The 27112-nt window shown below is 45.4% G+C and overlaps 2 protein-coding genes across 5 annotated transcripts in view; both read left to right on the forward strand.

Moving 5' to 3' along the window:
* Nucleotides 1-852: 852 nt before the first annotated feature.
* Nucleotides 853-23733, forward strand: NPL (N-acetylneuraminate pyruvate lyase). Of its 4 annotated transcripts, none has more exons than XM_081867348.1 (13): nt 853-874; nt 2692-2793; nt 4912-4985; nt 6736-6823; nt 9994-10051; nt 10955-11030; nt 12198-12290; nt 14538-14686; nt 16513-16559; nt 18116-18200; nt 18975-19014; nt 20753-21952; nt 23549-23733. In XM_081867348.1, exons 2-12 carry the CDS (start codon nt 2729-2731, stop codon nt 20902-20904), a joined length of 927 nt encoding a protein of 308 aa, XP_081723474.1. In that variant the 5' UTR covers nt 853-874; nt 2692-2728; the 3' UTR covers nt 20905-21952; nt 23549-23733. The 4 variants fall into 4 exon arrangements, with proteins under 4 accessions (XP_081723474.1, XP_081723472.1, XP_081723473.1 ...); XM_081867346.1 differs by lacking the exon at nt 853-874 and adding an exon at nt 1872-2451 and having other exon boundaries at nt 2692-2831; XM_081867347.1 differs by lacking the exons at nt 853-874; nt 23549-23733 and adding an exon at nt 1872-2451 and having other exon boundaries at nt 2692-2831; nt 20753-22199.
* Nucleotides 23734-25926: 2193 nt separating this feature from the next.
* The window catches only part of DHX9 (DExH-box helicase 9), a 28274-nt gene continuing 27088 nt past the window's right edge, over nt 25927-27112 (forward strand). The window contains 1 exon segment of the mRNA XM_081867295.1: nt 25927-26053. The gene's annotated coding sequence lies outside the window, so the exon portion shown is untranslated.

Consider the following 27112-nt stretch of genomic DNA (forward strand, 5'->3'; position numbering starts at 1 on the left):
TCAAATAAACAAGCAAGTAGATGGAACAATCAAATAAATGCAGATCATGGAAATTATTTGGGGTGGGGGTTGTCAGGTGAAGAGTGGTCTTTCATGAAAGGGCTGAGATGTTTATTTTTCTTTCTTCTAATTTCTAGACTTCTTCCCAGCCAAACTGCCTGGAATCCAAAAGCATATCTTAACTCGGTTTGCTTGCTTTAATATGAACAGGATAACCTTGTTCAAATTAAATTATTTTATGACTGCATCTGATTAAGCACTCTAGTCTACAAATGCTTGTGCCATAATAAATCTGCCTTTCGACTGGGTTGCCCCAGCCACTCTGGGCAACTTCCAACAAATTAAAACACAGTAAGATATCAAACATTAAAAACTTCCCTATACTGTACAAGGCTTCCCTAGGGTTACACTATAGCAGGGCAGTTCACTGTTAGCTTAGCAGGAAGTAAATCTAAACGAGGCTTCCTAATGATTAAACCTGTATAGAATTGTGCTGTTAATGTTACTATTCACTATGGATTTTAGAATTTGGGAGGGATAAAAATCATATTTTGTGCATGTGCGTGTATAATGCAATATCTCTGAAATAAAATTTGCTGCTCATCCCAGAAAACTGGGTATGTCCCTATGCCTGATGTATGTCTTAATTTCACCCTGCTGAGCCTGCATTTACAATTCCCTGTTTTCACTCTCAGCCAGCAAACTCCGGCAGCTGCGTTGAACTGCTTAATGTAGGGCAGTGAATTCGCCTCTTTGTTCTGAGCATGCTCGAAACTTGTGGGCATGCTCAGTCATGTTTCTTTATTTCTTTTAAAGCAGCAGCAAAGCCGCCTGATTCGTAGAAGCCGGCAGCAGCACTTCCTCGGCGGGGCAGGTGAGAGAGCGGGGTGCCCTGTTTCCATGGCTGCCGGTGGTTGGCAAAGGAGGACGCTAGTTCAGGGCTCCTGGGCAATGAATAGGGCGAGGTTATTGCTTTGCTATGCCATGGTCCCAGGGACTGGTCATCTGTAACAATGCAGTCCTTAACTGTCTTCTAAGGAGTGCCTGCTGCCCTGCACAGGGAGGAATGCCCTGAAGCAATGGTGTATCTTTTTTAAAACAACAGCAATGGTATTTTCATATTGGTTCAAGACAGTCCAGGAAGACAGTTTGTGTGCAAAATGCAAAACTGCAGCTGTCCGTCTTATTGCTTCCTTTAGTGAAAGTCACAAAGTGGTTTGTCCACTTCTTTTTCAGGCTGAAGGGCTGTGGTCTGGTTTGGTTTTCAAAGGCAGAGGAGAAGGAAAGGGTGTGGTAGAAGTGCCTTCTTGTGCAAGAAGTTGTTGAATCTTGAGGGTGATTTCATGAAGTTCTTTGAAAACACAAACACTTAGGGACCCAAAGAAGCAATGGTCACTCTACCTTTGAAATGTGAAAGTCAGCAGTTTAGATAGAGAGATAAGATAGTCATTTGGATTTATAGCCCACCCTTCACCTCAAGGTTACTGCAACTCAGTAACAGCAAGATCTTATAGCACTATCTCCCTCTTGCCCAAGACCTGGGCAAAGATGTGTATTTGAACCAAGCCACAGTGAACAATGATGGCACTAGATGTTTGTTGGCAGGGAGGAACCACCACCGAGAAAGTCATGTTATGGGTGTTCATCCTGCAGGCCTTAGAAGGCAGCAAGCACTGCTAATAGCACCGATTATAATATCCAGGCAGGTGCGTATGGAAAGAGTCCTCTCTCCTTCAGATATTTGGGACCACACGACTGGGCTCCACCTATAACTGTGGTGGTATCATCTTCTCCCCTGTCTGTTGCTTGGCAGGGGGTTGGACTCGATGGCCCTTGTGGTCTCTTCCAACTCTATGATTCTATGAATATCTGTCTAATATCTACGTGAATCCATTGAGAGTAGCCATGAGGGAATTCTGAGCAAGGTGTCATTAGTACATTAATGATACTCAGTTCTATTTCTCTGTAACGTCTGAATTAGGAATACTGGTTCTGGCCAGGATCCTGTTTCATCCAGTGACCAACCAGATGTATCCAAGATGCCCACAAGCAGAGCATAAAGGGCAACAGCCTTTTCCTTTCCTTTCCCTCCTCCAGCAGCTTCCATTATTGTGGAAGTGAATGCCATATGCATTTACTTACTGCATCATGAAATCCATATAGGATTCCCAGAACATAGGCTCTCTAGGGTGGCTTGCAAAACAAATACAGTCATACCTCATGTTATGTTTGCTTCGTGTTATGTTTTTTCAGGTTGCGTCCCGCGGCGACCCGGAAGTACCGGAAAGGGTTACTTCTGGGTTTCGCTGCTCGCACATGCACACAAGCACTAAATCGTGCTTCACGCATGCACACAAGCACCAAATTGCGCTGCGCAGATACAGTGCTTCAAGTTGTGGGCTTTTCATGTTGCGAACGAGCCTCCAGAACGGATCCTGTTCGCAACCAGAGGTACCACTGTACAGCCATTAAAAACAATAAGAGCTTTTAAAAACTAAAAATGCAGTCATGAGGCAAGGTACGTTATGTGCTGTTGGGTGGCTGTTTATTTGTCTTGTTGCTGAATGTTTGCCAAAAATGCATATTGTTTTTGAAAAAACAATAGAAAGTTCACTCTGTCCTGGACTCTGTCTGTAAGGGTTAAGAGAGGGCTACTCAACATCAGCCTATTTTCCTGTCACACACAACCAGGGCTCTTCTCTTTCTCGGACTCCACCCCAACAGCTCTATGGCAGCCCAGAAGAAACTGCAGGGTGTGGTGGCAGCCACTGTCACGCCAATGACTCCAGATGGGTAACTATCTCCTTGGCCTTCAAAGCAACGGCAGTAAGGTTTGATGGGCTCTTAAATAAATCACAGGCACAGATCGTGATTCGTTTTATCATATCCTTCATTGCCTATCTGCACATGTCTTGCAACAGAAAGGGGGAGATTGGATTTAAAATGGCAATAATTAACCAGTGTGTTGGGTCTTGCCATCAAATTTTAGAGCACAACTTCTCTGCAACTACAAAATACTAAGTTTTTGTCCCTCTTAAGCAGATAGCTTGGCTCACTTGCTTGAGATATCTGTTTACACTGCTTCAGAGGCAGTGTGCTGCTTATTTGCACCTGGACTGTTATCTCTTCCTTTCCCATTCCTCCCCTCCAAGTGGGCACTACTGCTGCCTCCCCTTCTTTAAATTCCTCAGAGCAAGGACCTCTAGTATGTGTGAAATACATAACTTACAAAGTTACTCTGTATGGCTCTGTGTACCTGAATACCAGAATTCAAAGACCCACTCCATTAGGGCATGGCAAAGGCTGATTGGACTTATATTCAGAAAAATGTTGAGGGCTTTTGGATGGCTGACCTAAGAAGTCACCATTTATCTATGGCAACCACTTTTGAAATGGAGAGGTGTTTCTAAAGCAATTTGTGAAGTGGCACTGTGACCTGCTGTTCCGAGGAGAGGGAACCCAACAGTCCCTTGGAGATGCCTGAAGTTCCTCTTTAGCTCCTCGCCCAAGTGGGCTCCTTTGTAAGATGTGGAGGATCCTGATCTGGAGCAGGTGTTTGGATCCAATCCTTTGCAGATATATTATTCTAGTGTAGCGTAGACTAGGAGTGGGCAGTCTGCCTCCCTGCATTATCCAGTTTCTAGTGGCCAACCCAATGCATGCTGGTTGCTGGAATTCTTGCAAATAGTGCTGGACTGGGTAGACCTTGGTCTGATCCTTTCATCCGTTCTTAAGCAACCATGCATGCTTGGGCAGTCATTGAACACAGATTAGTTAAACCTTAACTGTTAAGATTGTATAGTTAGGATCTCTTGCCTGGTAGGGGAGATGACAGGCATTCAAGAGAGTCAGCAAACACTCCCTGCCTGGTGAATTCAGGAAACTGCCTGCCTATTTAATCAATGGAAAAATCACAATTCTCACTTCCACCTAAAGTTCAGAAGGACCAGTCGCTCCCTTTAATGTAGGTAATTGGCCCACCATTGGAATAAACCATAATGGTAGCCCCCCCCCCGCCCCCATTTTAAAACTAAATTTTAAAAACAGACTCTTGCTTATTCCTGTGCTGCCTCTCTGGCTCCTGGAGCCCTGCGCAACCCGGCAAGCTTAAGATTAAGAGCTGAACAGAGCTACCCAGAGTTTATCAGGAAGGGAAAACAGACAGTGTTGTTGGTTAGCCATTCTCTTTTCAAGAATGTGACCCATCTTCACAGATCACTAGTTTGCTTCCGTCAGCAAGGGGTGAGGCCCTTATTAACAACGCTGACCTGGGTACAAACAAGCGAAGTGACCTTGGAGCCAGACCCCCTGTGGCCCTCCTCCTGCTCCTGTGGCCAGTGCCTTTCAAAGAGGCAGGATGGACTGGGGCTCCTTCCAAGTGGGGCGGGGTGGGAAACGGGAAAACAGATGAGCTTCCCTGTTTGGCTTGCTGCTTGCTCTGTATCCAGAAGCCCCACTTGGACCGGCAGAGTTTCCGAGCCCTCTGCTCTTGGCAAAACCTGGTGACGTCAGGCAGACGGTGTTTTCCTGCTGCTCCCATTCGGAGTTGGTGAGCTATCCAGAGATAGCAGGGGGGAAACAGGAACAAGGAGGGGACAACAGCTTTTGCAGCCTGAAAAACATGGTTGAACGTTTTCATGCTCTGGGCTCTCCTTTCTTTGGCTTTCTGGTTTCTGTTTTTGTGTCATTTGTGAAAACACCAGAAAAACTGTGAATGGAAACAAAATTAATATGGCATTAGCGTCCTGCAGGGAGTGATGCCTTTTATCATATGATTCTATGATCTGTCTGGCGAGGGAAGATTGGTTGTTCAGGTTCCGTTTTCATGTGTACCTGCCTGGCACTTCACATTTCTCTTTTCAGTTACGGATAGAGGTGATCATGCTTCCTGTCTTGTGTTCCTTTCTTCAGAGAAATCAACCTCTCTGTGATTGGCCAATATGTGGACTACCTGATAAATGAGCAAGGTGTGAAGAATGTCTTTGGTAAGATATGGCTTATGAGACCATTTGCTTTTGTGTGGACTATCTCCTACACACAAATGGCTATCATTTCAGCCCCAGACATCTAAGATGACACAATATGTCGTGATAACTTTATATTACCTTCAGGATTAGAATAACACGCCTCTGAATGTGTCAGTTTGGGGAGCAACAGCAGGAGAGTGCTATTGTACTCTAGGCTTTCCAGAGGCATAGAATTGTACAGGTGAAAGGGACCTCAAGTGTCATCTAGTCCAGCCCCTGCAATGTAGGAAGGCATCTGATTGGCCACTATGGGAAATGGGATGCTGGCCCTTGGTCTGATTGATGCAGCAGAGCTCTTCTTATCAAAAGAGTCTATGCACAGTCTGGAAGATAACTTGGCTGCCCATATTCACTCCAGGAAAGCCTATGACAACTGAAATGGCTAATTTATTGTTGCAGCGTGCGGTTTTTGTAGGTACTTGTTTCTGAATCGGAGCCTTCTCCATGGAAGTTTCTGCTGTGATAGGTCCCATGTGCATGCTTCCCCCAAAGAATTGTGGGAACTGTAGTTAACTGTGCTGAGAGTTGTTTGGAGACCCTTATTCCTTCTCGCAAAGCTATAATTCCCAGGGTTCCCTAGGAAGAGAGATTGGTTTTTTTAAAACCTCTCTGTGAACTTTAGCCCTTGTACCATGGGCCAACAGATCTGACCCAGTATAAGGCACAAGGCTGGACCAAGACATTTTGGCCCCTGCAGTAAACCACAAAATGGCACCCACCCCACCCCTCCAGGGAAGAAGGGGTGAGCAAAGATCTACATCAGGAACAGGGGGGACTAAAGATCTACATTGAGATAGATGGTGGGAGGAGATCAGCAGTGCCTCCTATTGGCCAAGAGGCCGCTGTAGAGGTGGCATGGGGTGTGCTGCTGCTGCCACCGCTAATACATTCCTTGGAGGCCAGAACTGCTGCCCCTGTGGGTTCTCCTGCCTGAGGCAATCGCTTCACCTTTCCTCACGAGTGGGCTGGCCCTGATAAGGCAGCTTGCTATGTTCCTGCAATGCATCCCACGAGGCTCCTCACGGGGTTCCTGCCATGGGAGCATATTCACCCAGTGCTTTTCCAGCTGCACTGGCTCCCAGTGGAGTACAGGGTCAGATTTAAGGTGCTGGTTTTGACCTTTAGAGCCCTTCACGGCCTAGGACCCTCGTACCTACGGGACCGCCTCTCCCAGTCTGCCCCACCGAAGACCTTAAGGCCCATAAATAGCAACACCCTAGAGGAAGTCAGATTAGCCTCAACCAGAGCCAGGGCCTTTTCAGCACTGGCTCCGGCCTGGTGGAACGCTGTGTGTCATGAGACCAGGGCCCTGTGGGATCTGATTTCTATCCGCAGGGCCTGTAAGACAGAGTTGTTCTGCCTGGCCTTTGGCTTGGAGCCAATTTGATTCCCTCCCCCTTTTTCTTTTTTCTTTCTCCTCCTGTGAAGAGGCTGCATCCTAATGTTTTAATGTTGTATCTTAATCTTTTAAATTGTATTTTAATCAACTTGTTTTTATTATTGGTTGTTAGCCTCCCTGAGCCCTGAGTCTTGGCTGGGGAGGGCGGGGTATAAATAAAAAATTTTTATTTTTTATTATTATTAGCTGTGAAGCAAGGCTTCCTGCAAATATGCTGAAGTAATCATTCCCCCTGCAAAGAAATAAAAAATAAAAATCTCTTCTTTCTATGTGTGCAAATACTTCCATTTTTTCCTTTTTTGGTCACAGTAAATGGAACCACAGGAGAAGGCCTGTCCCTGAGCGTTCAGGAGAGGAAGCAGCTGGCCGAAGAGTGGGTGACTAAGGGCAAAGATAAGTGAGTAACTGGGGGGGGGGCAGATTGGTGTGTTGCATGGAAATCACTGGCAAAGACAGTTGATTGTGAAATCTGTGTTCTGTTTCCTTCCTTTTTTCCTCCTTTAAAGGCCAGGGAGAGGGGAACAGTTTTTCAAGACTACAGTTGAAAGTAGCAAGCTGCAGTATGTTAATGTCTGTCTCTCATCTCCAGCAGATTTCTTTATTTCTTCTACTTTATTTTCTTCAAAGAAAACAAGGAAAATAAAAGTGGATATTTATCGGAGGAGAGCTGTCTGTCTTGTTTTTGTCTATACCATTCCTTGTAGGCTGAAAATAAGGATGGAGAGGCGGGATATGGGGAAAGAGAGAGTGTTGTTTCTTTAAGACAGAATGCTTGGGCTGCGATGATGCTGGTTCAGAGATGAAAGAATAGCTTTACCTTTTATGACAGTGGAACAGATTTCCTCAGAAGGTGGTGGACTCTCCTTCCTTGGAGGTTTTTAAAGCAAAGGTTGTATGACCGTGCATCTAGTTGAGATTCCTCCATTGCAGGGGGTTGGACTAGATGACCCTTGGGGTCCCTTCCAATTCTACAATTCTATGATTCTGTTGTGTATTGAGTCAAAGGATTTTATATCTGTATTATTATTGTCTGTATTTGCATTAGGGTAAAGTAACTGCCTTTTGGTTCCAGAGGGTACAGCTACTATTGGTTCATTTAAGCTGCTGTATTTGGATCCTCTGTCTTATTGGTTGCCTCCAAAAGGCAGGACTGTGATTGCCTGATATTGTTCCCTCCAAAATGTATCCTTTCTAGCTAGTTCCCTGTCCCTATAAATGTAGCTCTCCCCTCCTCAGGTCCCAGTCTTGTTGCTTTAATAAAGAAGTGTTACTAGAGAACTGTCTCCAGCATATTATGTCAAGAGAGCTGAAATCACAAACCCCACGTCACAACAGATTCTATGTATGAATTATGTAGAAATCACTGGAGGGCAGAGCAGACAGAGAATGAAAGCTTTAAAAAATCCTTTTCCTTCTACTTGCAGATGTTAACTTCGTAATACTAAGTCTGTGGATATATTGGTTTCTGCTTTTAAAGATTAACCTCCCCTTCAAAAAGCTTGCTAAAAATGATTTCAACAGCCCCCTTTCATTGTCTTTTTAATTTGCTACCTTGACTACTGCTTAAACTTTAAATAGCTGTAATCCTCTGATTCTATAAGAGCACGCGGATGTCACCTGTAAAGCGGCTGTGAGTGGGCCAAATAATAATTTTTACCATTCCACAGTTTGCTGGCATAGGTAGCATCTGCCAACGGTGATGCCTTGTATGGTGGTGATGCTCCACCTCCACAGCCAGAGTCCTTGTGTCTCTGAATGCCAGTGGCTGGGACTCCCAGTGGGGAGAGCGCTGTGCAGCTCAGGTGAGGCACCTGGCCGGCCGCAGTGAGAACAGGACGCTGGACCGCGTGGACGGGCCATGTGCCTGATCCTGCAGAGCTCTTTTCATGGTCCTGTGACTCCTGGCTTTCCCATTGAATATCATACATTCTTTCTTCCTAATTGGTGTTCTCTTATGAATATTTATAGTACTTTATGTAAACCACTTAAGATATTTATTTTTGATTAAGCTGGCTTTAAATCTTGCTAAGTGAAGGCACAAATCTTCAGAGAAGAGTTTCTGGGGCACTCCTAAAGGGGGGGGGGAATGTGACTCAATATGCTCCTTTTCCCCTACAAGTTTTTGAAACATGGCCTGCAGATTTTGACAGCGTTCTACTTTTGCTCTGTGTTCCATTTCATAGAATCATAGAATCATAGAGTTGGAAGAGACCACAAGGGCCATCGAGTCCAACCCCCTGCCAAGCAGGAAACACCATCAGAGCACTCCTGACATATGGTTGTCAAGCCTCTGCTTAAAGACCTCCAAAGAAGGAGACTCCACCACACACCTTGGCAGCAAATTCCACTGTCGAACAGCTCTTACTGTCAGGAAGTTCTTCCTAATGTTTAGGTGGAATCTTTTTTCTTGTAGTTTGGAACCATTGCTCCGTGTCCACTTCTCTGGAGCAGCAGAAAACAACCTTTCTCCCTCCTCTATGTGACATCCTTTTATATATTTGAACATGGCTATCATATCCCCCCTTAACCTCCTCTTCTCCAGGCTAAACATGCCCAGCTCCCTTAGCCGTTCCTCATAAGGAATCGTTTCCAGGCCTTTGACCATTTTGGTTGCCCTCCTCTGGACACGTTCCAGTTTCTCAGTGTCCTTCTTGAACTGTGGTGCCCAGAACTGGACAAAGTACTCCAGGTGAGGTCTGACCAGAGCAGAATACAGTGGCACTATTACTTCCTATTTTGCTGGTTACAGATAGGTAGCCGTGTTGGTCTGCCATGGTCAAAAAAAAAATAAAAAAAATAAAAAAATAAAAAAATAAAAAAAAATAAAAAAATACTGGAAGGAATTTTTTTATTTTGTTTTTTCCTATTTTGCTGTTCAGCTTTTTGAAATACCTGCATTTCTGCATAAATATGCCTCTTCACTGGACTAAATGGCATATATCCCTGTGTTGCACATTATCACATGTGATGAACACATGTCTGTATGCTGATGTGTGTGCACTGAGAGGCTAACTGCACATTAAGGCCCAATGCTCTCCTCCTCCTCTTCTTCTTCTTCAAGTTGCTTTAGAACAGATCATTTGAAAGCAAGTGAAACACTGTCAAGGGAGAGGGAAAGCTATGGAGCAGTTTGGACTGGAGATGTCTGAGGAAGGAATCAAGTGTCCACCTCTGCTTTTCTGTTAATTCTTAATTGCCTCTCAGCAAAGCAGATTTTCTATTCCAAGTTATTAGATCAGGGAGACCTTTTCAAGCCGAGAGGCTGCTTTCCCTCACACTCTCTATCCTCCATTCAGGCAAGCAAGCAGCATTGTCATGGCTCGGGGGCACATCCCACCCTGGCAAAAATAGCTGGAGACAACGCGGCTGAGACCTCTGGGTCCATGTTTCCCCACCCTGATATAGAGACATACATGCACCTGGTTTTAATACATGAGTTTGTCCTCAACAAGGTTGCAGTTCAATAGATATTATGAAATGCTTGCACTGTAGACTGTCAGCAATAAGACGACACCATGCACACACACACGCACATTCGCACACACTTTCCTCTTTTCTTCTTTGCAGACTGGATTACGTGATTATTCATGTTGGCGCACTCAGTTTACCAGAAGCAAGGGGACTGGTGAGTGTGTGTTTTTAATGTATTTCCCCCCTGTTTTTACCCTCCATGAACGTTGGCTGCACAAGGAGACAGTCCCGCCTACATTTATTTATTCATTGCATTTATATCCTGCCTTCCCTCCAATGAGCTCAAGGTGGCATACTATACATAATTCTCCTGCACATTTTATCATCACAACAGCCCTGTGAGGGAGGTTAGGCCGAGTGTGAATGAGTGGCTTAAGGCTACCCAATGGCAGTGAGCTTCATGGCTGAGTGGGGATTTGAACCCTGGTCTCCCACACCCTAGCCCAACACTCTAACCATTATGCCACATGGCTCCCTTCCTGTCAGTGCAGGGTTGAGAAGCTACACTTGCTGAAATTCCGCCTCCTATGAAGGATAGCAGGTCTTCTGGTCCCTCTAAGGCAGCCTCTCCCAACCTGGTACTCTCCAGATGTTGTTGGACTACAACTCCCATCATCCCTGACCATGGGCCACGCTGGCTTGAGATGATGGAAGTTGGAGTCTGACATCAGTTGCAGAGCCCCAGGTTCTGGGAAGCAGCTCTAGGGAGAAAATAAGGTGAGTGTATGGTTGCACCAAATGTAAGTGGGTTCCGGCTATTTAAAAAAAGTGTTATGTCTTTATTTGCATTGCAGATACTTGGAGTAGCTGATTGTTAGCATATGATCACTGCGGATGATCAAGACACATAAAGCCCACCAAAATAATTGCTTTGCAATCAGAATATCTCCTCCTCAAAACTATAGAAACAATACCATCGGGAGATCCAGTTATATTTGTATATCTAACTCTAGCTGGGGAATTATCATGTAATTGGGGAATAGACAAGTGATCTGTTCCTTTTCTAGCACTTCCGTGATGGTGCCAATCTCTGAGGATTTCCTTCCTTCCTTTTCAGGCTAAGCATGCAGCAGAAATAGGAGCGGATGGCATAGCTGTCATCGCCCCCTCTTTCTTCAAACAGGTGAAGAAAGGTGAGGAGGCAGGTCCCACTGTATCATCTCCCCTCTTTCCATCCACATCCCAGGCAGGTCTTCAGTACTGTGAAGAACAATGTGGTTGGGATGTGCAGCGGTAAAGCCAGAGGATGTGAGCTGTTTCTGTTTCTGTCTGCTGCATAATCAATGCCTTGGCCGTTACTTTTCAATTTACATTCCCTCTTTGTATTCTATGGGAGTGTAGAAAAGCCACAAAATGTGGCATTGGGGGCAAGTTCACCTTCCTGTGGATCTCTGCTTCCATTTGAAAAGGAAAGAAACCAACTTTGCAGTCCTTGTGGCTTGGAAGGCACAAATTAAAAGGATCAGGTAATGGACCAGAGTGGTGGCTGAATAAGAATTCCAGTGATCGGGAGGGGAGGCTCCAGTGCCTTCCGTAGTCCATTGCCTCTCCTCTTGACTGACACAGACACAATAAATAATGCAAGATGAGCATGATAAATTATACAAATTTGCATAATTTATATAGGCGGCAAAAGCCCATTTTTCTTTGTACAGATTTCAGGTTACCTTAGCCAGAATGTTTTGGTGGAGTGTGTGTGTGCGTGTTTTATTTTAGTGCAGAGTATGCCCTTCCATGAATATAGAGGAAGATATAAGTAATGGCTGTAGGTCCACCTCTGCGTACCATGCAAAAGGAGGCATCTAAGCTTTGAACTTACTTAGTTAATCTCCTGGGAAGTTTTCTACTTTTATAGAGCCTAGACTCACAATTCACAAATAATGAAGATACGGGTCTGCAGTCTTTTTGTTCTTGCATCTTCCTGCATACATATTCTGTGCTCATTTGAGATGCTACCATCATTTATCCTCACTGACATGAATCAGATTTAGATCTGGTTGTTTGGGAATCCCAGATAAAAGCCTGGAACAATCTTCCTCTCCTTTTTGGTCTCTCCACCTCCAGCCACGTATTTACAATTGGCAACCGAGCTGGGAAGATGAAGACCCAGATGAATTAGTGACTACAGCACCCCTTCAAGAGTGAATTTTAAACTCGCTGTGTGTTGGATGGTGGGGGGATAGTTGTGTAGGCAGTTTGGGGTTGCTACTTGCATGTCACATAGGTCTACATTGCACATGAGGTGTGCTCTTCAAAATTACCCAGGTTTTCAATTGCTTTCCTTGTCTTCTCTTATTTAGATGCTCTAGTTGCCTTCTTGCGGGATGTTGCATCTGAAGCCCCAGGCGTCCCATTCTATTATTACCACATCCCTCCCCTGACTGGTATAAAAAGTAAGTGTTACTCGTCTAGACCATCCTAATTACATCTCAGGGAAAAGTTGGACTCAGCAGCTCTTTCTGTGTATGTTTGGTGTTGAAACTAATTTAGGCAAATGTCAAATGCATAGGATTGTGCTTCAGAATGTAGTGGTGGTCAAGATAGCCCCAGATCTATTGTACTAGTAGAGACATGGTCTAAGGAGCATAAAGTAAAGGTAAAGGGGCCCCTGACCATTAGGTCCAGTCGTGACTGACTCTGGTGTTGCGGCACTCATCTCGCTTTATCGGCCGAGGGAGCCGGTGTACAGCTTCCGGGTCATGTGGCCAGCATGACTAAGCCGCTTCTGTCAAACCAGAGCAGCGCATGGAAACGCTGTTTACCTTCCTTTATCTACTTGCACTTTGACGTGCTTTCGAACTGCTAGGTTGGCAGGAGCAGGGACCAAGCAACGGGAGCTTACTCCATCGCGGGGATTTGAACCGCCAACCTTCTGATCAGCAAGTCCTAGGCTCTGTGGTTTAACCCATAGCACCACCCGCGTCCCTCTAAGGAGCATAGATCTGCCCCTAATCAATCACCAGTACACATCAACGTTCTAGTGAGTTTAGCAATATTATTTCCAAAGATGGAATTAGCTGTATAGTAGAAGCTAATTCCATCTTTGGAAATAATATTGCTAAACTCACTAGAACGTTGATGTGTACTGGTGATAGATTAGGGGCAGATCCACACAAATCATTTAGAGCACACCCAAGACACATTTATTGTACATAAATTTTTATTGATTTTCACAATTGAATTCCACATTTAATCACAATAGTACTTCCCCCCCCATCCCCAAATTCACAATACCTTTTTCAAAACCTTGTTTTTGAGGTTCTTTAAACCTCATGACTTCCCTCCATTCCCTCTTCTTGGTTCTTTATATAGGCAAAAATATTCTGCATTTCCATATTCATGCTTAACCAATTATTATGTCTCTTAATTTATCCAAATTTCTACTGATTGCAAGTGTTTAGTCAAGGCCGATTGATGTTTCAACCTACTTGCAATACCCTGCAATCAAACACTAAACATTTCCCATTCTTTTTCCTAACTTTAGCACACTCCAACTTTCCCATCAGCAGACAGTATCCATAAGTATTATAAAGAAAGATTTAGTAATCTTTTCACTTGCTAATTGTTTCCATGCAGTGATTGTTACTAATAAGACGGGAATGGACTTTTGACGCCAAATTCCGCCTAATTAGGAATTAATTAATTCTGAAAGTAAATCATTACCTTTCCATTGGCCTGGTAGTAATTTTTGGAAGATCTCTGCTTCAGGCTTGAGCTGAGGCTTCGCTCCCGCAGAGTTGTGATACTGCCATGACCACAGGCTCGACTGCCGCTTCCTTCCCCCTCCCCATACTTTCCAGCACAAAAGGAGTTTGGGGGTTGCAGGAGAACCCTTTTGCAGGCTGCTGGACTTCTCAACACCCTGAGCACCCTCGCAGGGCTTTTTGGGAGTGTGCGCCTCACCTTGGCGCTTCCCCATTTCTCCGCGGGGCTCGAGTCCGTCAGACGAACAGACTCACGCTCCTTTCCACCATCTGCAGAAACCGGAAGTGCGCCCAAGACACATTTAAAGCACATTACTTCCCTCAAATAGTGCTGGGAACTGTTGTTTGTTAAGGATGCTGGGAACTGTAACTCTTTGAGGAGAAACCACAGTTCCCATGGTTCTTTAGGGAAGTCATGTGCTTTAAATGCACAGTGGATGCGCTTTGAATGTATGGTGTGGATCAGGACTAAGTCCCATTGTTCATACATGTGACATGTATTATGGGCATTATCCTTGTTTATATTCATTATAAAGTATATAAATTTTGAGCCAGTGTAATGGCCAAGGTTTCCCCTCAAAAAGCTAGAGAAACGGTAGCTTTGTGAGAGTGCCAATAATAGTCTGTTAAACATTGCTTTACCTCCCTTCTGCTCTGAGGCAGGAGGACGTCTGCAAAATCTAGTGTAAGATTATAGTGTATTCTGATCAAGGAATTCAATTTCTGTTGCTTCCACAGATAAGGAAGAGGGAACTTTTGGGGGCATTCTTCCCAGATTTATACCTTTTCACAAGAACACATTCTTTGCAGTGTATTTTGGGATAGATTCACAGCTTCTATTGTGATGTTTTCTTGCCAGATGTGGTCATGTGCTTTGCCCAGTAAGACTTGGAAACCTGTTGGTGTTCCTCTCTTTTGCTCTCCCTCTCTGTTCAGTTACTGCCAAAGAACTGCTAGATGGGATGATAGAGCAGATTCCCACCTTTAAGGGGGTGAAGTTCAGTGATAAAGATCTCCTGGATTTTGGGCAGTGTGTGAAGAAAAATGATAGAGGCCAGTTTGTACTTCTGTATGGTGTGGATGAGGTAAGGCATTTCTACATTAATAACTCTGGTGTACTAGAATGGCATGATGGCTTCCTAAAGCGATGTAACCAAGTAGTGCTTTTTGTGCTACTGGGGATATCTTCTGCCTACCAAAGAGCTGCCATGATCACTTGTTTTTGTTTTTTATGTAATTTTTAAAATTAATTTTCCATTTTTTAAAACAATATTACAGTGGTGCCTCGCAAGACGAAATTAATTCGTTCTGCAAGTTTTTTCTTCTTGCGAGTTTTTCGTCTTGCGAAGCACTGTTTCCCATAGGAATGCATTGAAAATCAATCAATGCGTTCCTATGGAAACCGCCTTCAGACCAGGTCCGGGGACAGTCTGTCCCCCGACCTCTTCTGAAGGCTGGGGGGGGGGGACAAGGGCTTTTCTTCCCACCGCCAGCCTTCAGAAGGCTGTTCTGAAGGCTGGCGGTGGGACGAAAAGCCCTTCTCCCCACCTCCCGCCCCGCAAGCTCCGGGGACAGGAGGGCTTTGCTGCCGACCCCCAGCATTTTAAAAGCCCGCCCGCCAGCATTTTAAGATCGCCCCGGGACAGCGGAGAAGTCTCCGCTGTCCTGGGGGCTTTTAAAATGCTGGGGGTCGGCAGCGAAGTCCTCCTGTCCCCGGAGCATTTTAAAATCGCTTTTAAAATGCTCGGGGTCGGCAGCGAAGGCTTCGCTGCCGACCCCCAGCATTTTAAAAGCCCCCGGGACAGCGGAGGTCTTCTGAAGGCAGGCGGTGGGTGAAAGTCTTTGCTCCCCCCCGCCTGCCTTCAAAAGCCGTCCGGGATAGCGGAGAAACGCGCTGCGCTTCTCCGCTATCCCGGGAAGGCAGGCGGGGGGGGGAGCAAAGACTTTTGCCCCCCGCCGGCCTTCAGAAGAGGTCCTGGACCTCTTCTGAAGGCCGGCGGTGGGTGAAAGTCTTTGCTCCCGACGACCAGCATTTTAAAAGCGGTCTGGGGCTTCCCTGCTATCCCGGACCGCTTTTAAAATGCTGGCGGTGGGGAGCAAAGCCTTTCGGCCCCTGCCGGCCTTCCTGGACCTCTTCGGAAGGCCGGAGGGGTCGAAAGGCTTTGCTCCCCACCGCTAGCATTTAAAAGTGGTCCCCGGAGATTTCCCTATGGGCTTTCTTCTTGCAAAGCAAGCCCATAGGGAAATTCGTCTTGCGGAACAACTCAAAAACAGAAAACTCTTTCGTCTTGCGAGTTTTTCATTTTGCGAGGCGTTCGTCTTGCGAGGCACTACTGTATAACATTGTATCACCTTTTACAAATTTTTAGCTCTTCTGAGCTTTTGACTTCGCTCTGCTCCGTCATCTGGTTTTTATCAAACACAACGGCACATTTATACCGTCTAACTTCTACATTTAACTTAAATTATTTAGAACTTAAAACACAAGTAGAAAGTTTCTGCTTTTAAACATTGTGAACATTGCTGCAGTCCTGCTAGTGTTTTTATATGTTTACAATGATTGCCTATGTATTCAATAAATTTACTCCATTCTCCCTAGAACACTCTGGTTTTGGATTTTCCCCGTCAGCTTTGCCAATTCTGCATAGTCCATCACCTTCATCTGCCATTCCTCTATTGTCGGTATTCTTTCTGTTTCCACTTTGGGGCTAATAAAGTTCTAGCTGCTGTAGTGGCAAACATGAACAATTTCTGGTCAGCTTTTGATATTTCTACTCTGGTCATCCCCAGCAGGAATGCCTCTGGTTTTTTAGGGGCCATGATCACTTTTTGAATACTGTCTTCCGAGCAATGTTGTTCTACTGTTTTCTCAAGGAAATAAAAGATGTATTTTTTGTCTTTCCCTAACCAGCAACTCCTGGCTGCACTCGCTATGGGAGCGACTGGGGCAGTTGGAAGGTCAGTCTCTCTTTCACAGCACAAACCTAACTATGTCTACTCAGAAGTAAATCCTATTGAATTCAGTAGGACTTACTCCCAGGTAAGGAGGGTTAGGCTAGCAGCCTCAGTCATCTTTACATGGATGAGAAAGTATGAGTTCCAATGCCGCGTCTTTTGTAGCAAAGAGGATCATTTTGCAGTTCATTTTTCTGGCTGCTTTTAGCCCTGCACCAGCTTTTGTTTATACAGCTGAGTGATGAGTAAGAAAACTTTCATGTCTGAAACAGTTTTCTTCTTTTTGTTGGTATAGCTCAGAGCTTCCCAAACTTATTTGGCCTACTGCTTCCTTTTCAGAAAAAAAACTCAGTGCCCCCCCCCCCAGGAAATGAACAAACAGAAAGATTCTGTGACAAATTTGCATTCTTTTATGTATCTATATTTCTACATATGTCCTACAACATAGTAAAGAAAGATGTTGTAAATAAGACACCTTATTCACAACAGATGAAACATGTGGCTTTTCAAAACTGGACGAGGAGGTGGACTAGTCCCTGGGATTAAAGGGAGTGGCTCAGTCCAATCGACCTCAGGGGCGGGGCTGGTGCAGCAGCCTGCCTGCCATTGGCCAGATAGGGAGGCCAGCTGCGATCAGGTGAGGCCAAAAAGGTTCACCCAAGCCTGGGAAAACACACCACCTCCAGGATGACTGCCATCTGGGGAGGCATTGCTGCCATCCTGCAACGGCGCCCGGCCTGGCGGTAAGCGTCCTTACACAATAGATGAAACATGTAGAAATGGTTTTTCAAAATTTTATTCTCTTCCACCGCCCCCTTATTTTTATTCAATGCCCCCAGTTGCACCTGAGGCTACTACTGTCCCCCGCCAGATCATTCCAGTGCCCCCCAGGGAGCGGTACTGCCCACTTTGGGAAACACCTGTCTAGCTTTTTGCCTGCAAATTCTTATTATCTGCACCTTCTGCCCTCTCCTGCTGACCAGTATTGTGGCTAAGGGCCCATTCATATTCAGCATGCTAACGCGTTGGTTGATTACTCTCAATCAATTATGTTTTGCATCCTGCTTGAGTGTTTTCACCTGGCAGGGAGGGTGTCCTTGAACTCTGATCACGTCTCTTCCTTCCCTGGATGAAGAAGGATAGGAAGAAAGCAGCCTCTTGCGCAAATGTTGCATTTCTTGTTCCACCCATTCTTGCCTTTGGCCCTGGACACCACTGTCTTGTGGCCCCTGGAAACTTGTCCAGAGGGGAATGTGGCGCTGAGTCTGAAAAAGTTCCTTGCCCCATTTAGAATGATAACCATAGAGGGCACACTGTGTGCAGGAGCATCTCCCCTCCCACTTTCTCCCTTTTAATAGCTTATTACACATGACATTGACATAATGGTCAAGGGTCCCTTTACCTTTACACGTGACATGCTACTGTGTGGAGGAGCAACTCCCAGTTTTGCACTGGAAGGATACCTTCAGATTTGCTATTCTGCTCGATCGATTCTAGTTATGGCGGCACATATTAATACTAACTCTGCCTTTGCTCTGTTGGCTTTTGTTTTTGTACAGCACCTATAACTATCTGGGCAAGGCAAATAACTCAATGCTGGAAGCTTTTGCCAAGGGAGACCTCTCCTTGGCACAAAAATATCAGGTATGATATTTCTAACTGAAGCTGATGACAATGGATCATAGTATGATAACAGATTCCTCCTTCCTTTTGTATACGGGTAACTCCCAACTTACACTGGCAGCCCAGGACCTCCATAGGCACTGCCCAGGCTTGCACCCCAGAGAGGTCACCTTGGTGCTGCTAACCCAGCCGTTTGACTTCACCCCTGGAGGTGCACTCCATTGTCTCTCGAGACAGATGAATGCCAACAACAACAACTCCTCTATTCAGCTTTACGCACTTAGCCAAAAAAAAGGTGGGGGGGAATGGCAACCCCACCCACCATTTAACCCACTGTGTTTTGACTATACACGATTTTGGCATTATGCTCTATCCCTGGGGTATAACCGCCCCCCCTGTAAGTTGTACGGTACAGATAACACACTCTAAAAGTCATGTGCATCTCCCCCCTTACCCTTCACCCAGCTTGGGACAATGGCCAAATGGGAACAGGTTTCTTGACATGTATCACTTGCTGAATGAGGAGCACCTGTCCTGTATTTGCAAACAGTTGGTGTGGGACCCATATGACCTAGCTGGCACTCTGCCAAAAATTTAAATAAACACTTTCATTGCACCCGCCTCAGATCCTGTGTGCACTTCCCTTCCCAATCCTTCATTGTTCCCTCTCCCCTAATTACCTGATAACACTATGTATACCACCTCCAGTTTAACACTATGTATACCACCTCCAGTTGCCCTACACTTTTTTTATTACCTATAATAAAATTAATAAACTTATTTTCTGTCTCTTAGTGCAGTACCCAGGAAGTAATCAGCTTTTTCATGGCACGGGGTAGGTACCACAGTAGACCGAATCCTTTTCTGCCCATCAGACATGGTTTATCCAACATGGCTTGAATGCTTCTGAATTTCCTTTTTTTAAAAAAGCTTTTATTGTTCTGAAAGACTCCATTTAACTCTCTCTCTCTCCATTTTTCCTTTGCAAATTGCCCCTTGCACTTTCTTCAAATGCAGCTTTTCTCATGGGTGTAGCCAGGATTTTTGTTAGGAGGGGGGCAGAACCTCAGATTTGTATTGGTTTTTATTGATTTGGGGGGAGAGCTCCCCCTGCCCCTCCTTGGCTATGCCCATGGGTTTTCTCCTACTGCTTTGATTTTCAGACCTTGATTTCTTTTCCAAATACATTTCTTTAAAAATATATAATATTACTGTAAGATTATAGTAACAAATTATTTGCACTCAAGTGCTTACACTAAAGTGCATGTACTCTATGCAGCTTGTACATTTGAACTATGCCTCATATTTCATCTGTATATATTCCATTGTGTATCTATTTGTAATATTATCTTGTTCGCTGCCATAGCATTTAGCCAGATTCCCCAAATGTTTAGCAACAGTAACGCTCCATGTCAGGCAGTAAATGCATGTCACATGTGGTATAGTCAGCCCTAGAATTTTGAGAGCTCATATGACATTGTCATGTTGAATCAGTAAGTTCCCACGTGGAATCTCACCTCTGCATTGAGCTTACTGGGAAGCCTTTAGGCAGGCCAGTCTGTCAAGCCTTCTGCTGCCCCAGCTGCAATATGAAGACATCACATTGGGCAAAAGATTCCTGTATTGCAGGGGATTACATTCGATGACCCTTGTGGTGCCTTCCAACTCTAAATTCTATGATTTGGTTGTTCTTTTGTCTGACTTAGAATCACAGAATCATAGAGTTGGACTTGCAGGGCTATAGTAAGAATTAAAGGTAAAGGGACCCCTGACCATTAGGTCCAGTCGTGGCCGACTCTGGGGTTGCAGCGCTCATCTCGCTTTATTGGCCGAGGGAGCCAGCGTACAGCTTCCGGGTCATGTGGCCAGCAGGACTAAGCCGCTTCTGGCAAACCAGAGCAGCGCACAGAAACGCCGTTTACCTTCCTGCTGGAGCAGTACCTATTTATCTACTTGCACTTTGATGTGCTTTCGAACTGCTAGGTTGGCAGGAGCTGGGACTGAGCAATGGGAGCTCACCCCGTTGCGGGGATTCAAACCGCCGACCTGATAGGCAAGTCCTAGGCTCTGTGGTTTAACCCACAGCGCCACCCGCGTCCCTTATAGTAAGAATTACAACAAACTAAAAGCTTAGAACACTGGAAAACCCAAGAAATCTGATTACAATATTATGTTTTAACTTTTCTGTCAAAAACATTCAATAATTAAAGGTTGGGGACTAGTCAGTTGGCTAAAAGGTTGGGGGCAAGGGCCAGACTTCCTGAGAGGCAGTAAATCATAGGGTTTCTCTCCCCCTGCTCTTTTAGGAAAAGAAATTATTTTAGTCACATCCCTACTATACATTGTAAAGCACTCTTGTAACAGTTGTGGCTTTCCCTCAAAATCTTGGGAACTGTCATTTAAGAGTACTGGTCTCACAGAGCTACAATTCCCAGCACCCTTAACAAACTACAGTTCCTAAGATTGTCCATGACTTTTGAATTGGTATGGATGCTGTGACCTCCATCATCGACTATAGAGTGGGGCAGAAACTTTGTTGTGGAATGATTTGTGTCCTTTTTTCTTCTGGCTAGGCTTTGGCGTTGCAGAGACCAAAGCAATCGTGACTCTGCTTTCAGGGATACCCATGGGTCCCCCACGACTTCCACTCTCGAGTGCCTCTGAGGAGTTCATTGCCAGTGTAAAACCCAAATTGGAGAGCCTGAAGAACTGTTGCTACAGCTGACTTTAAGTATCCAGTGTGGGCATAGGAACATGGGCCAGGCACCTTGGTGAACAGGTCTCACTTGCATACTTGAGATGCATCCTGACTGCCCAGCTTCCGTGAGGAAATTACTCAAAGACTCCTAACAGGAACTATGCTTTGATGCCCTCTACATACCTTGCCTGGATGGAAAACAGTAGCTGCTTCGCTGCTTGGCAAGGATATGATGCCTCTCCAATAAGAAGAAAATAGCTTATTTTGAAAATAGGAAGATGCTGTTGACAGAACGTCTATCATTCTTTTGAACTATAGGGGAATCAAGACACAGCTTAGACTGCCAAACTCCTTTATGCTTTTCTTGCCACTTTCATATCCCTCACAAAAATACAAACAGTGATATAACTGGATTTAGTACCTTGTAAACCTGAATTGTGTTTACAGAACCCAGACTCTGGAAACTCCAATGTCGACATTATTTCAAGAAGTTCCTAAACTTTTGCAAGTTGTTTTTCTATCTTCCTGCAGAGTTGCTGACATTGTTGGACTCAAACTGCCATTAGCTTCAGCCAGCTTGGCCAGTGGTCAGGGATGATGGGAATTGTAGTCTGAAAACAGCTGGAGACCCAAGTTTGGGAAACACTGAGCTAAAGCTATCCTGCAGGAGGGCCAATCTTCAGTAAGCACCTAGAGGTGATTCCTCACGAGAAGATCCAATAGTGGGACTCAAGCCTCTTGCTTCAAAATCAGTACTTTCTAGGAAACAGGTCTACGGCTGGAGATGAGGCCAGGAAGCCTCTTCACCCATCAGGTTGTTTTACAACTCACATCAGGGAGCCTTATCCTGAGTCAGACGGTTGTTAACACTGATTGGCAGTGACTGTCCACTCCGCGGTTAGTAGGAAGCTGTTCTATGTACCCCCATGGCTGCAGCAGATTCTCCATACCAGTTATGATCTCAAGGTCAGATACCCAGACTTTTCTGACAAGTAACCTGTGCCCCTGGCAAAGAATTCTGGGGAACATTCTGTAGCGCACACACGGTTCTTACTGAATGTTGTTCCATTGCTAAGTGTGTGAATGGCCTTTTAAAAGTTAATCTAATGGGAGCATTTCTTCCAATGCAAATAGCAGCTGTGGGGGAATGATCTGGATCATAGCCTAAAATCTCCCACCCACTCTGGATTATTCTACACAACCACACACACTGCTATTTATTTTTTTTAAAAAATTGTCCGGTAGCACCTTAGAGACCAACTAAGTTTGTTCTTGGTGTAAGCTTTCGTGTGCATGATACACTGAAACAGAAGTCACCAGGCCCTTATATATAGTGGGAGGGTGGGGTGGGGTTTTTCTCAGAAGGGTAGTAGGAGATGGGTGATTGACTCAATGGGTATGGTAAAAAGCAAGGGATAGTATGCAGATGACCAAAAAAATAGCTTTAGCATATGTAATGAGACAAGAATCCAATATCTCTATAGCTAAACTGAAAACTAGGGAGAGACCTGGTCTGAATAGAGATTTTGGATTCTTGTCTCATTACATATGCTAAAGCTATTTTTGGTCATCTGCATACTATCCTTTGATTTTTCCTGTAGGACTAATTACAGTCATCAACAGGTTTACCATACCCATTGAGTCAATCACCCATCTCCTACTACCCTTCTGAGAAAAACCCCACCCCACTTTCCCACTATATATATATATAAGGGTTGGGTGACTTCTGTTTCAGTGTATCTGAAGAAGTGTGCATGCACATGAAAGCTTATACCCAGAACAAATGTAGTTGATGTCTAAGGTACTACTGGACAATTTTTAAAATTTTTATTTATTTATTTTGATTGCGTCAGACCAACACAGCTACCTACCTGAATCTATTTTTTAAGTCATTCACACAATTAGCCATTGGGCAAATGATATATTATGTGCACTTTGCATATCAATACAGGTGTGCAAGGTTGGAGGTGATAACCTCATGATGAAAGAGAATCATTTTAGACAAACTGCTCCCACTCGCACAACTAAACCCTAAACAGTCTATGAAGCACAAGTTCAAGATTATTGGAATGGTAATGCCTCAAACCCTCTGTGGAGGCAAAGGAAAAAACACAATTTATTTTCTACTGAGGTTTTCAGCCTCAACAATTGAGGCAAACTACAAAAAACAATCTGCACTGCCAAGGAGGACATCAGAAATGTTCCATAATAAACTCAACTTGGTCCACTATGTTGGAGAGGCTGTAACCAAGCAGGATCCTATTACCACACCTGCTGGGAATGCAAGTTTGTACAAACTTTCTGGAAACACTTTACTGAGGTTTCTCGTTACAGGGCAGGCACTACAACCTGATGCTAAGGTCTTTAAAAATAGTATATTGATGACAATAAAGATTTAATACTCTAAGACCTGCTAATCTTGTTGATCACTGTTAGTCAGCTAATTACCCAGCATTGGAAAATAGCTACCATCCTGAATTTTGAGGTGTGATGGGGTAGGATGCAGAATGTAGTCCTAATGGAAAAACAAATAATTCAGAGCACTGGAGAAAATGAAAAGCTAGGAGAACTTTGAAGGTGTTTGGTATATGCTTATTCAACATGTTGTGAAAGACAGCATTGCTGTGTTGCCACCATCAACTCATAGTACACTTCGAAATAACTTGTTAAGAAGATGTACAAGAGACACTTGATCTGGAGAGATTAAAATGAACAGTGTGAAGTATTTTATAAACTTACCTGTTACCTAACTGAAACGTATTAACATGCATGGAATGTCTGTGGGAGAAGGAAAGAGATTTCTTTGTTAAATTTACTTTCAAAACTGCAAAAATAAAGTCTTTTTCGTGGGCAGAAGGTTTCTTTCATGGTAGAATGCTCACAAGTCTTCTAATTGAGAAATGACTCTAAACAGGTTTTCAAAGAACTCCATTAATTATAGTTAGAGGTAGGTAGCTGTGTTGGTCTGCCGTAGTCGAAACAAAATTTTAAAATTCCTTCCAGTAGCACCTTAGAGACCACCTAAGTTAGTTATTGGTTTGTTATTGGTTTTTGTTATTGGTATAACAAACTTAGTTGGTCTCCATTAATTATAGTTCAGAAACTGCTGCTCGACACAAATTGTAACAGAAAGTAAAGTGTCACAATAAATTTGTGTGGCCTGTTGGTGATGAGCAGCTGTTTTCGGCCACTTGTAAGTAAGGACAGGACCACGAAAGTAAATTATGATTGTCCAGAACCTGCTATAGTTCATTGGTGATGGAGGTGTAGGTGGTGAGCACTGCCCTGTCAGCCTCTCTTCTGAACCTGTCTTGCAATAAATTATTCCCAGATAGCAAGTCTGGCCTTCTCAATCTTGTCTGCCTCCCCCTGACCCCCTGCCCTTCATTAGGTGAGAAATGCAGTTTAAGAAAACCCTTCAGCTGTGTGTTTCTGTCCAACAAGTTGCAACAAATGTGGAGTAAGAAATATCTTCCAAGTCCTGTGGCACCTTAAGAGCTGGCAAAATTATCATGGCACTTTACTGGATGCACAGGTGATGCTAGGCTTTCATATTCCTTGTTAAGCCTAAAATAGACAACACTGTACCACAATTTGGGACACTGGTTGAGAGAAGGGTGTTAGGGAAACCATTGTTTGAGCCTCTTCCCCTCCTGAAAAATGCAGATTTTTTTAAAAAATGGATTTGTGTCTTGTTTCTACTTCAGCAGGTTGACACAGCTTACCCTGACTGATTTTGCCATGCAAGCATTTTGTTAAGGGCTCAGGAGTGCCAGACTCCCCATAATTCCTGAACTCGGTAAGTGTTAGAATTTAATCAAGCCTCCCAAACCCCTGGATCCAGTAAGGGGTTAAATATAAGCCAGACTAGCTGCCTCATGAGCAGGTGTCCTGAGTTGCACCCAACATTGGGGTGGGGTGTGTCACATGTGCATGACATTACACACATGATGCCCCCCCAACCCCGCCAGACCCACCCAACTTGCCATCCACTGGGGGCACCCCGCTTTCGGCTCCCATCGGAGCCTGGCTCCAGCCGAGGCTGCTTCCTCGGAGTGGAGAGTCGGTGGCAGAAAGCCGCCCCCCCTCTCCTCCACTGGGCTGCACCGCGTGCAGCTCCACCCCAGCGGAGAGAGGCTCCCGGCTGCGGCAGTTTCATCCCCGAGTCAAGCCTGACTCAAAGGGCGGAGAGGGGATGTGGCACATAAGGGACTGAGCACATGGAGTGTGATGTTGACCCTTGAATGTCCCGCCTGGTTGCCTAGCACTCACCTGGCAGCAGGGAGGAGGGATGGGGCCCTGTGGTGGCAGGGGGCAGCCCCTTCAGTACTGGGGGTGCTGAGTCCCTTGCTCTGCTATTCCTGGCTGGTGTCCTTCTTTTCTTGTCCAAGGGAGCCCTCGGATTTTTCCGTTAACAGTTGAAACAAGACGCCCTTGGGGTGTTCACTGGCGGAGGAAGAGGAGTGGGGGGGGAGCACACCGCCCCCGGCAGCGTGATCCCGGTGGGGTGCCTTTGCAGCTGCCCCCCCCCCACGCTGGGTGCCACGCCCCTACAGGCCATGCCCCCAGGATGTGTGCCAGCCCTGCCCTTGCCTTCTCCCCCCCCGCGCCCCCCCCCGTGCCGGAGCATGAAGCTCTGCCACTGGGGGTGTTGATGCTGTGAACCCCTCCACTGCAGGCTCAGGTTGCATGTATGTAAATAAATAAACCATATATCATAAAAACACCACAGTCTCCACTGTGCCTCATTTCCAAAAGGAAACAAACCTCGAGTGAGTGCTGGAAACAGAAACAGTGTGACCACCTTCGTTAGTGCCAACTAAAAGTGAAAACGCAGCAAAGCGAATTGGCTTTCTCTAGTTTCGTAGAACTCTGCCCTCGGTTAGGCCTTGCACAAACAAAGGATGCACATGCAAATGAAATAAGAACATGCTTGCGCTGCGCCCAGTCTCGCAGCGGCTCCGCGCTTTTGCTCTAGGCTGACGTGCCGCTTCCATCCGCTTGGGGCGCTCGCTCTCTCCGTGGCTCGGCTGCTGCCCGTCACCTCCCCTAACTGCGCAGGCGCAGAGGCGCCGCCATCTTGGCCTCTTTGTGGCGAGCGGCGGAGGACCTGGCGAAGCGGGAGCCGCTTGACGGGCAGAGGAAGCTCCTATGCTGGCCAGGGGCTGAGGCAGAGGTACCCGGCGCAGGACAAGGTTACATTGAGCAGGATTTAAATTTTTAAAATAATAATTGGCACATGAGGGCAGGGGCGCCGTGGACAGAAAAACGGGCTGGGGAGGCAGGGGGAGTGCGCAGGCGCGACGAGGCGTCGGGGAAAATGGAGTGGGAAACCGCATGCGCAGTAGAGCTGCTTGGTTTGGTGGGCGGGAGCCGGGCGCGCGTGCGCATTTGTGTTCCCTGCTAGGTTGGCGTCCGGTTTCATGCATAGAGTCGAGAAGGGCCGAGTCGTGAAACGACCCCTGATTTCCGGGTTTAGTTTGGGCTGTTGGGGGGGGGGGAACCACGCAAGCGCTCTAGGAATGCAACGGCGATCGCCTCCACGTCCGATCCAGTGCTTGGATTCGATACATAGAATTGTACAGTTGGAAGCGGGACGGCGGCAATTTATTTTTATTTTATTCATTACATTTCTGTACCACCTTTATATTTTAATAAAGCTAGAGCGGCCTGCGTTGCCTGTTTCATCTGTAAGCCGCCTTGACTCCCTGTCAGGGACATAGCCGGATTACAAACAAACAAACAAACAAACAAATAATAGTACATACCTAAATATTGCCGTCAACAATGTAAGGATAGAAACATAGAATTTAGAGTGGGATAACAGCTATGGAAATAAGTTGTCTTTTCTCCCGTGTAGCTGAGCTTGAAATAGTGTGGACTGTGCTGACTGGGGCTGATAAAGAAGCCACAGTCCAAAATATCTGGAGGGTACCACATTGGGGGAGGCTGTGCTAAATGTGAGATAGCTCTGCCAGTAGAGCATGAGACTCTTAACCTCAGGGTCATGGGTCCCACATTGAGCAAAAATATTCTGCATTGCAGCGGGTTGAACTAGATGACCCTCTTGGTCCCTTCCAGCTCTTTCATTGTAGCATTATATCTCAGTGTGGCCAATGCTTTCAGAGTCCTGAGTTCCCTCTTGTTCTGTGTCAGCGGCTGCTATTTGTGTCCTCCTAACAAAAGGAAAATGTCATTATAGCTAATGGGGGACACCTGGCCTCTAGTCTTGCCG

This window comes from Podarcis erhardii (genome assembly GCF_964252035.2).
Source record: "Podarcis erhardii genome assembly, chromosome: 6".
In the NCBI taxonomy this organism is placed as follows: Eukaryota; Metazoa; Chordata; class Lepidosauria; order Squamata; family Lacertidae; genus Podarcis; species Podarcis erhardii.

Coding starts and splice junctions, on each gene's coding strand:
- NPL (XM_081867346.1), top strand. CDS start 2,221: ATGTTATGTTTGCTTCGTGTTATGTTTTTTCAGGTTGCGTCCCGCGGC. Junction 2,452..2,691: donor GATCCTGTTCGCAACCAGAG/GTACCACTGTAC, acceptor ACACACAACCAG/GGCTCTTCTCTTTCTCGGAC. Junction 6,824..9,993: donor GTGACTAAGGGCAAAGATAA/GTGAGTAACTGG, acceptor TCTTCTTTGCAG/ACTGGATTACGTGATTATTC.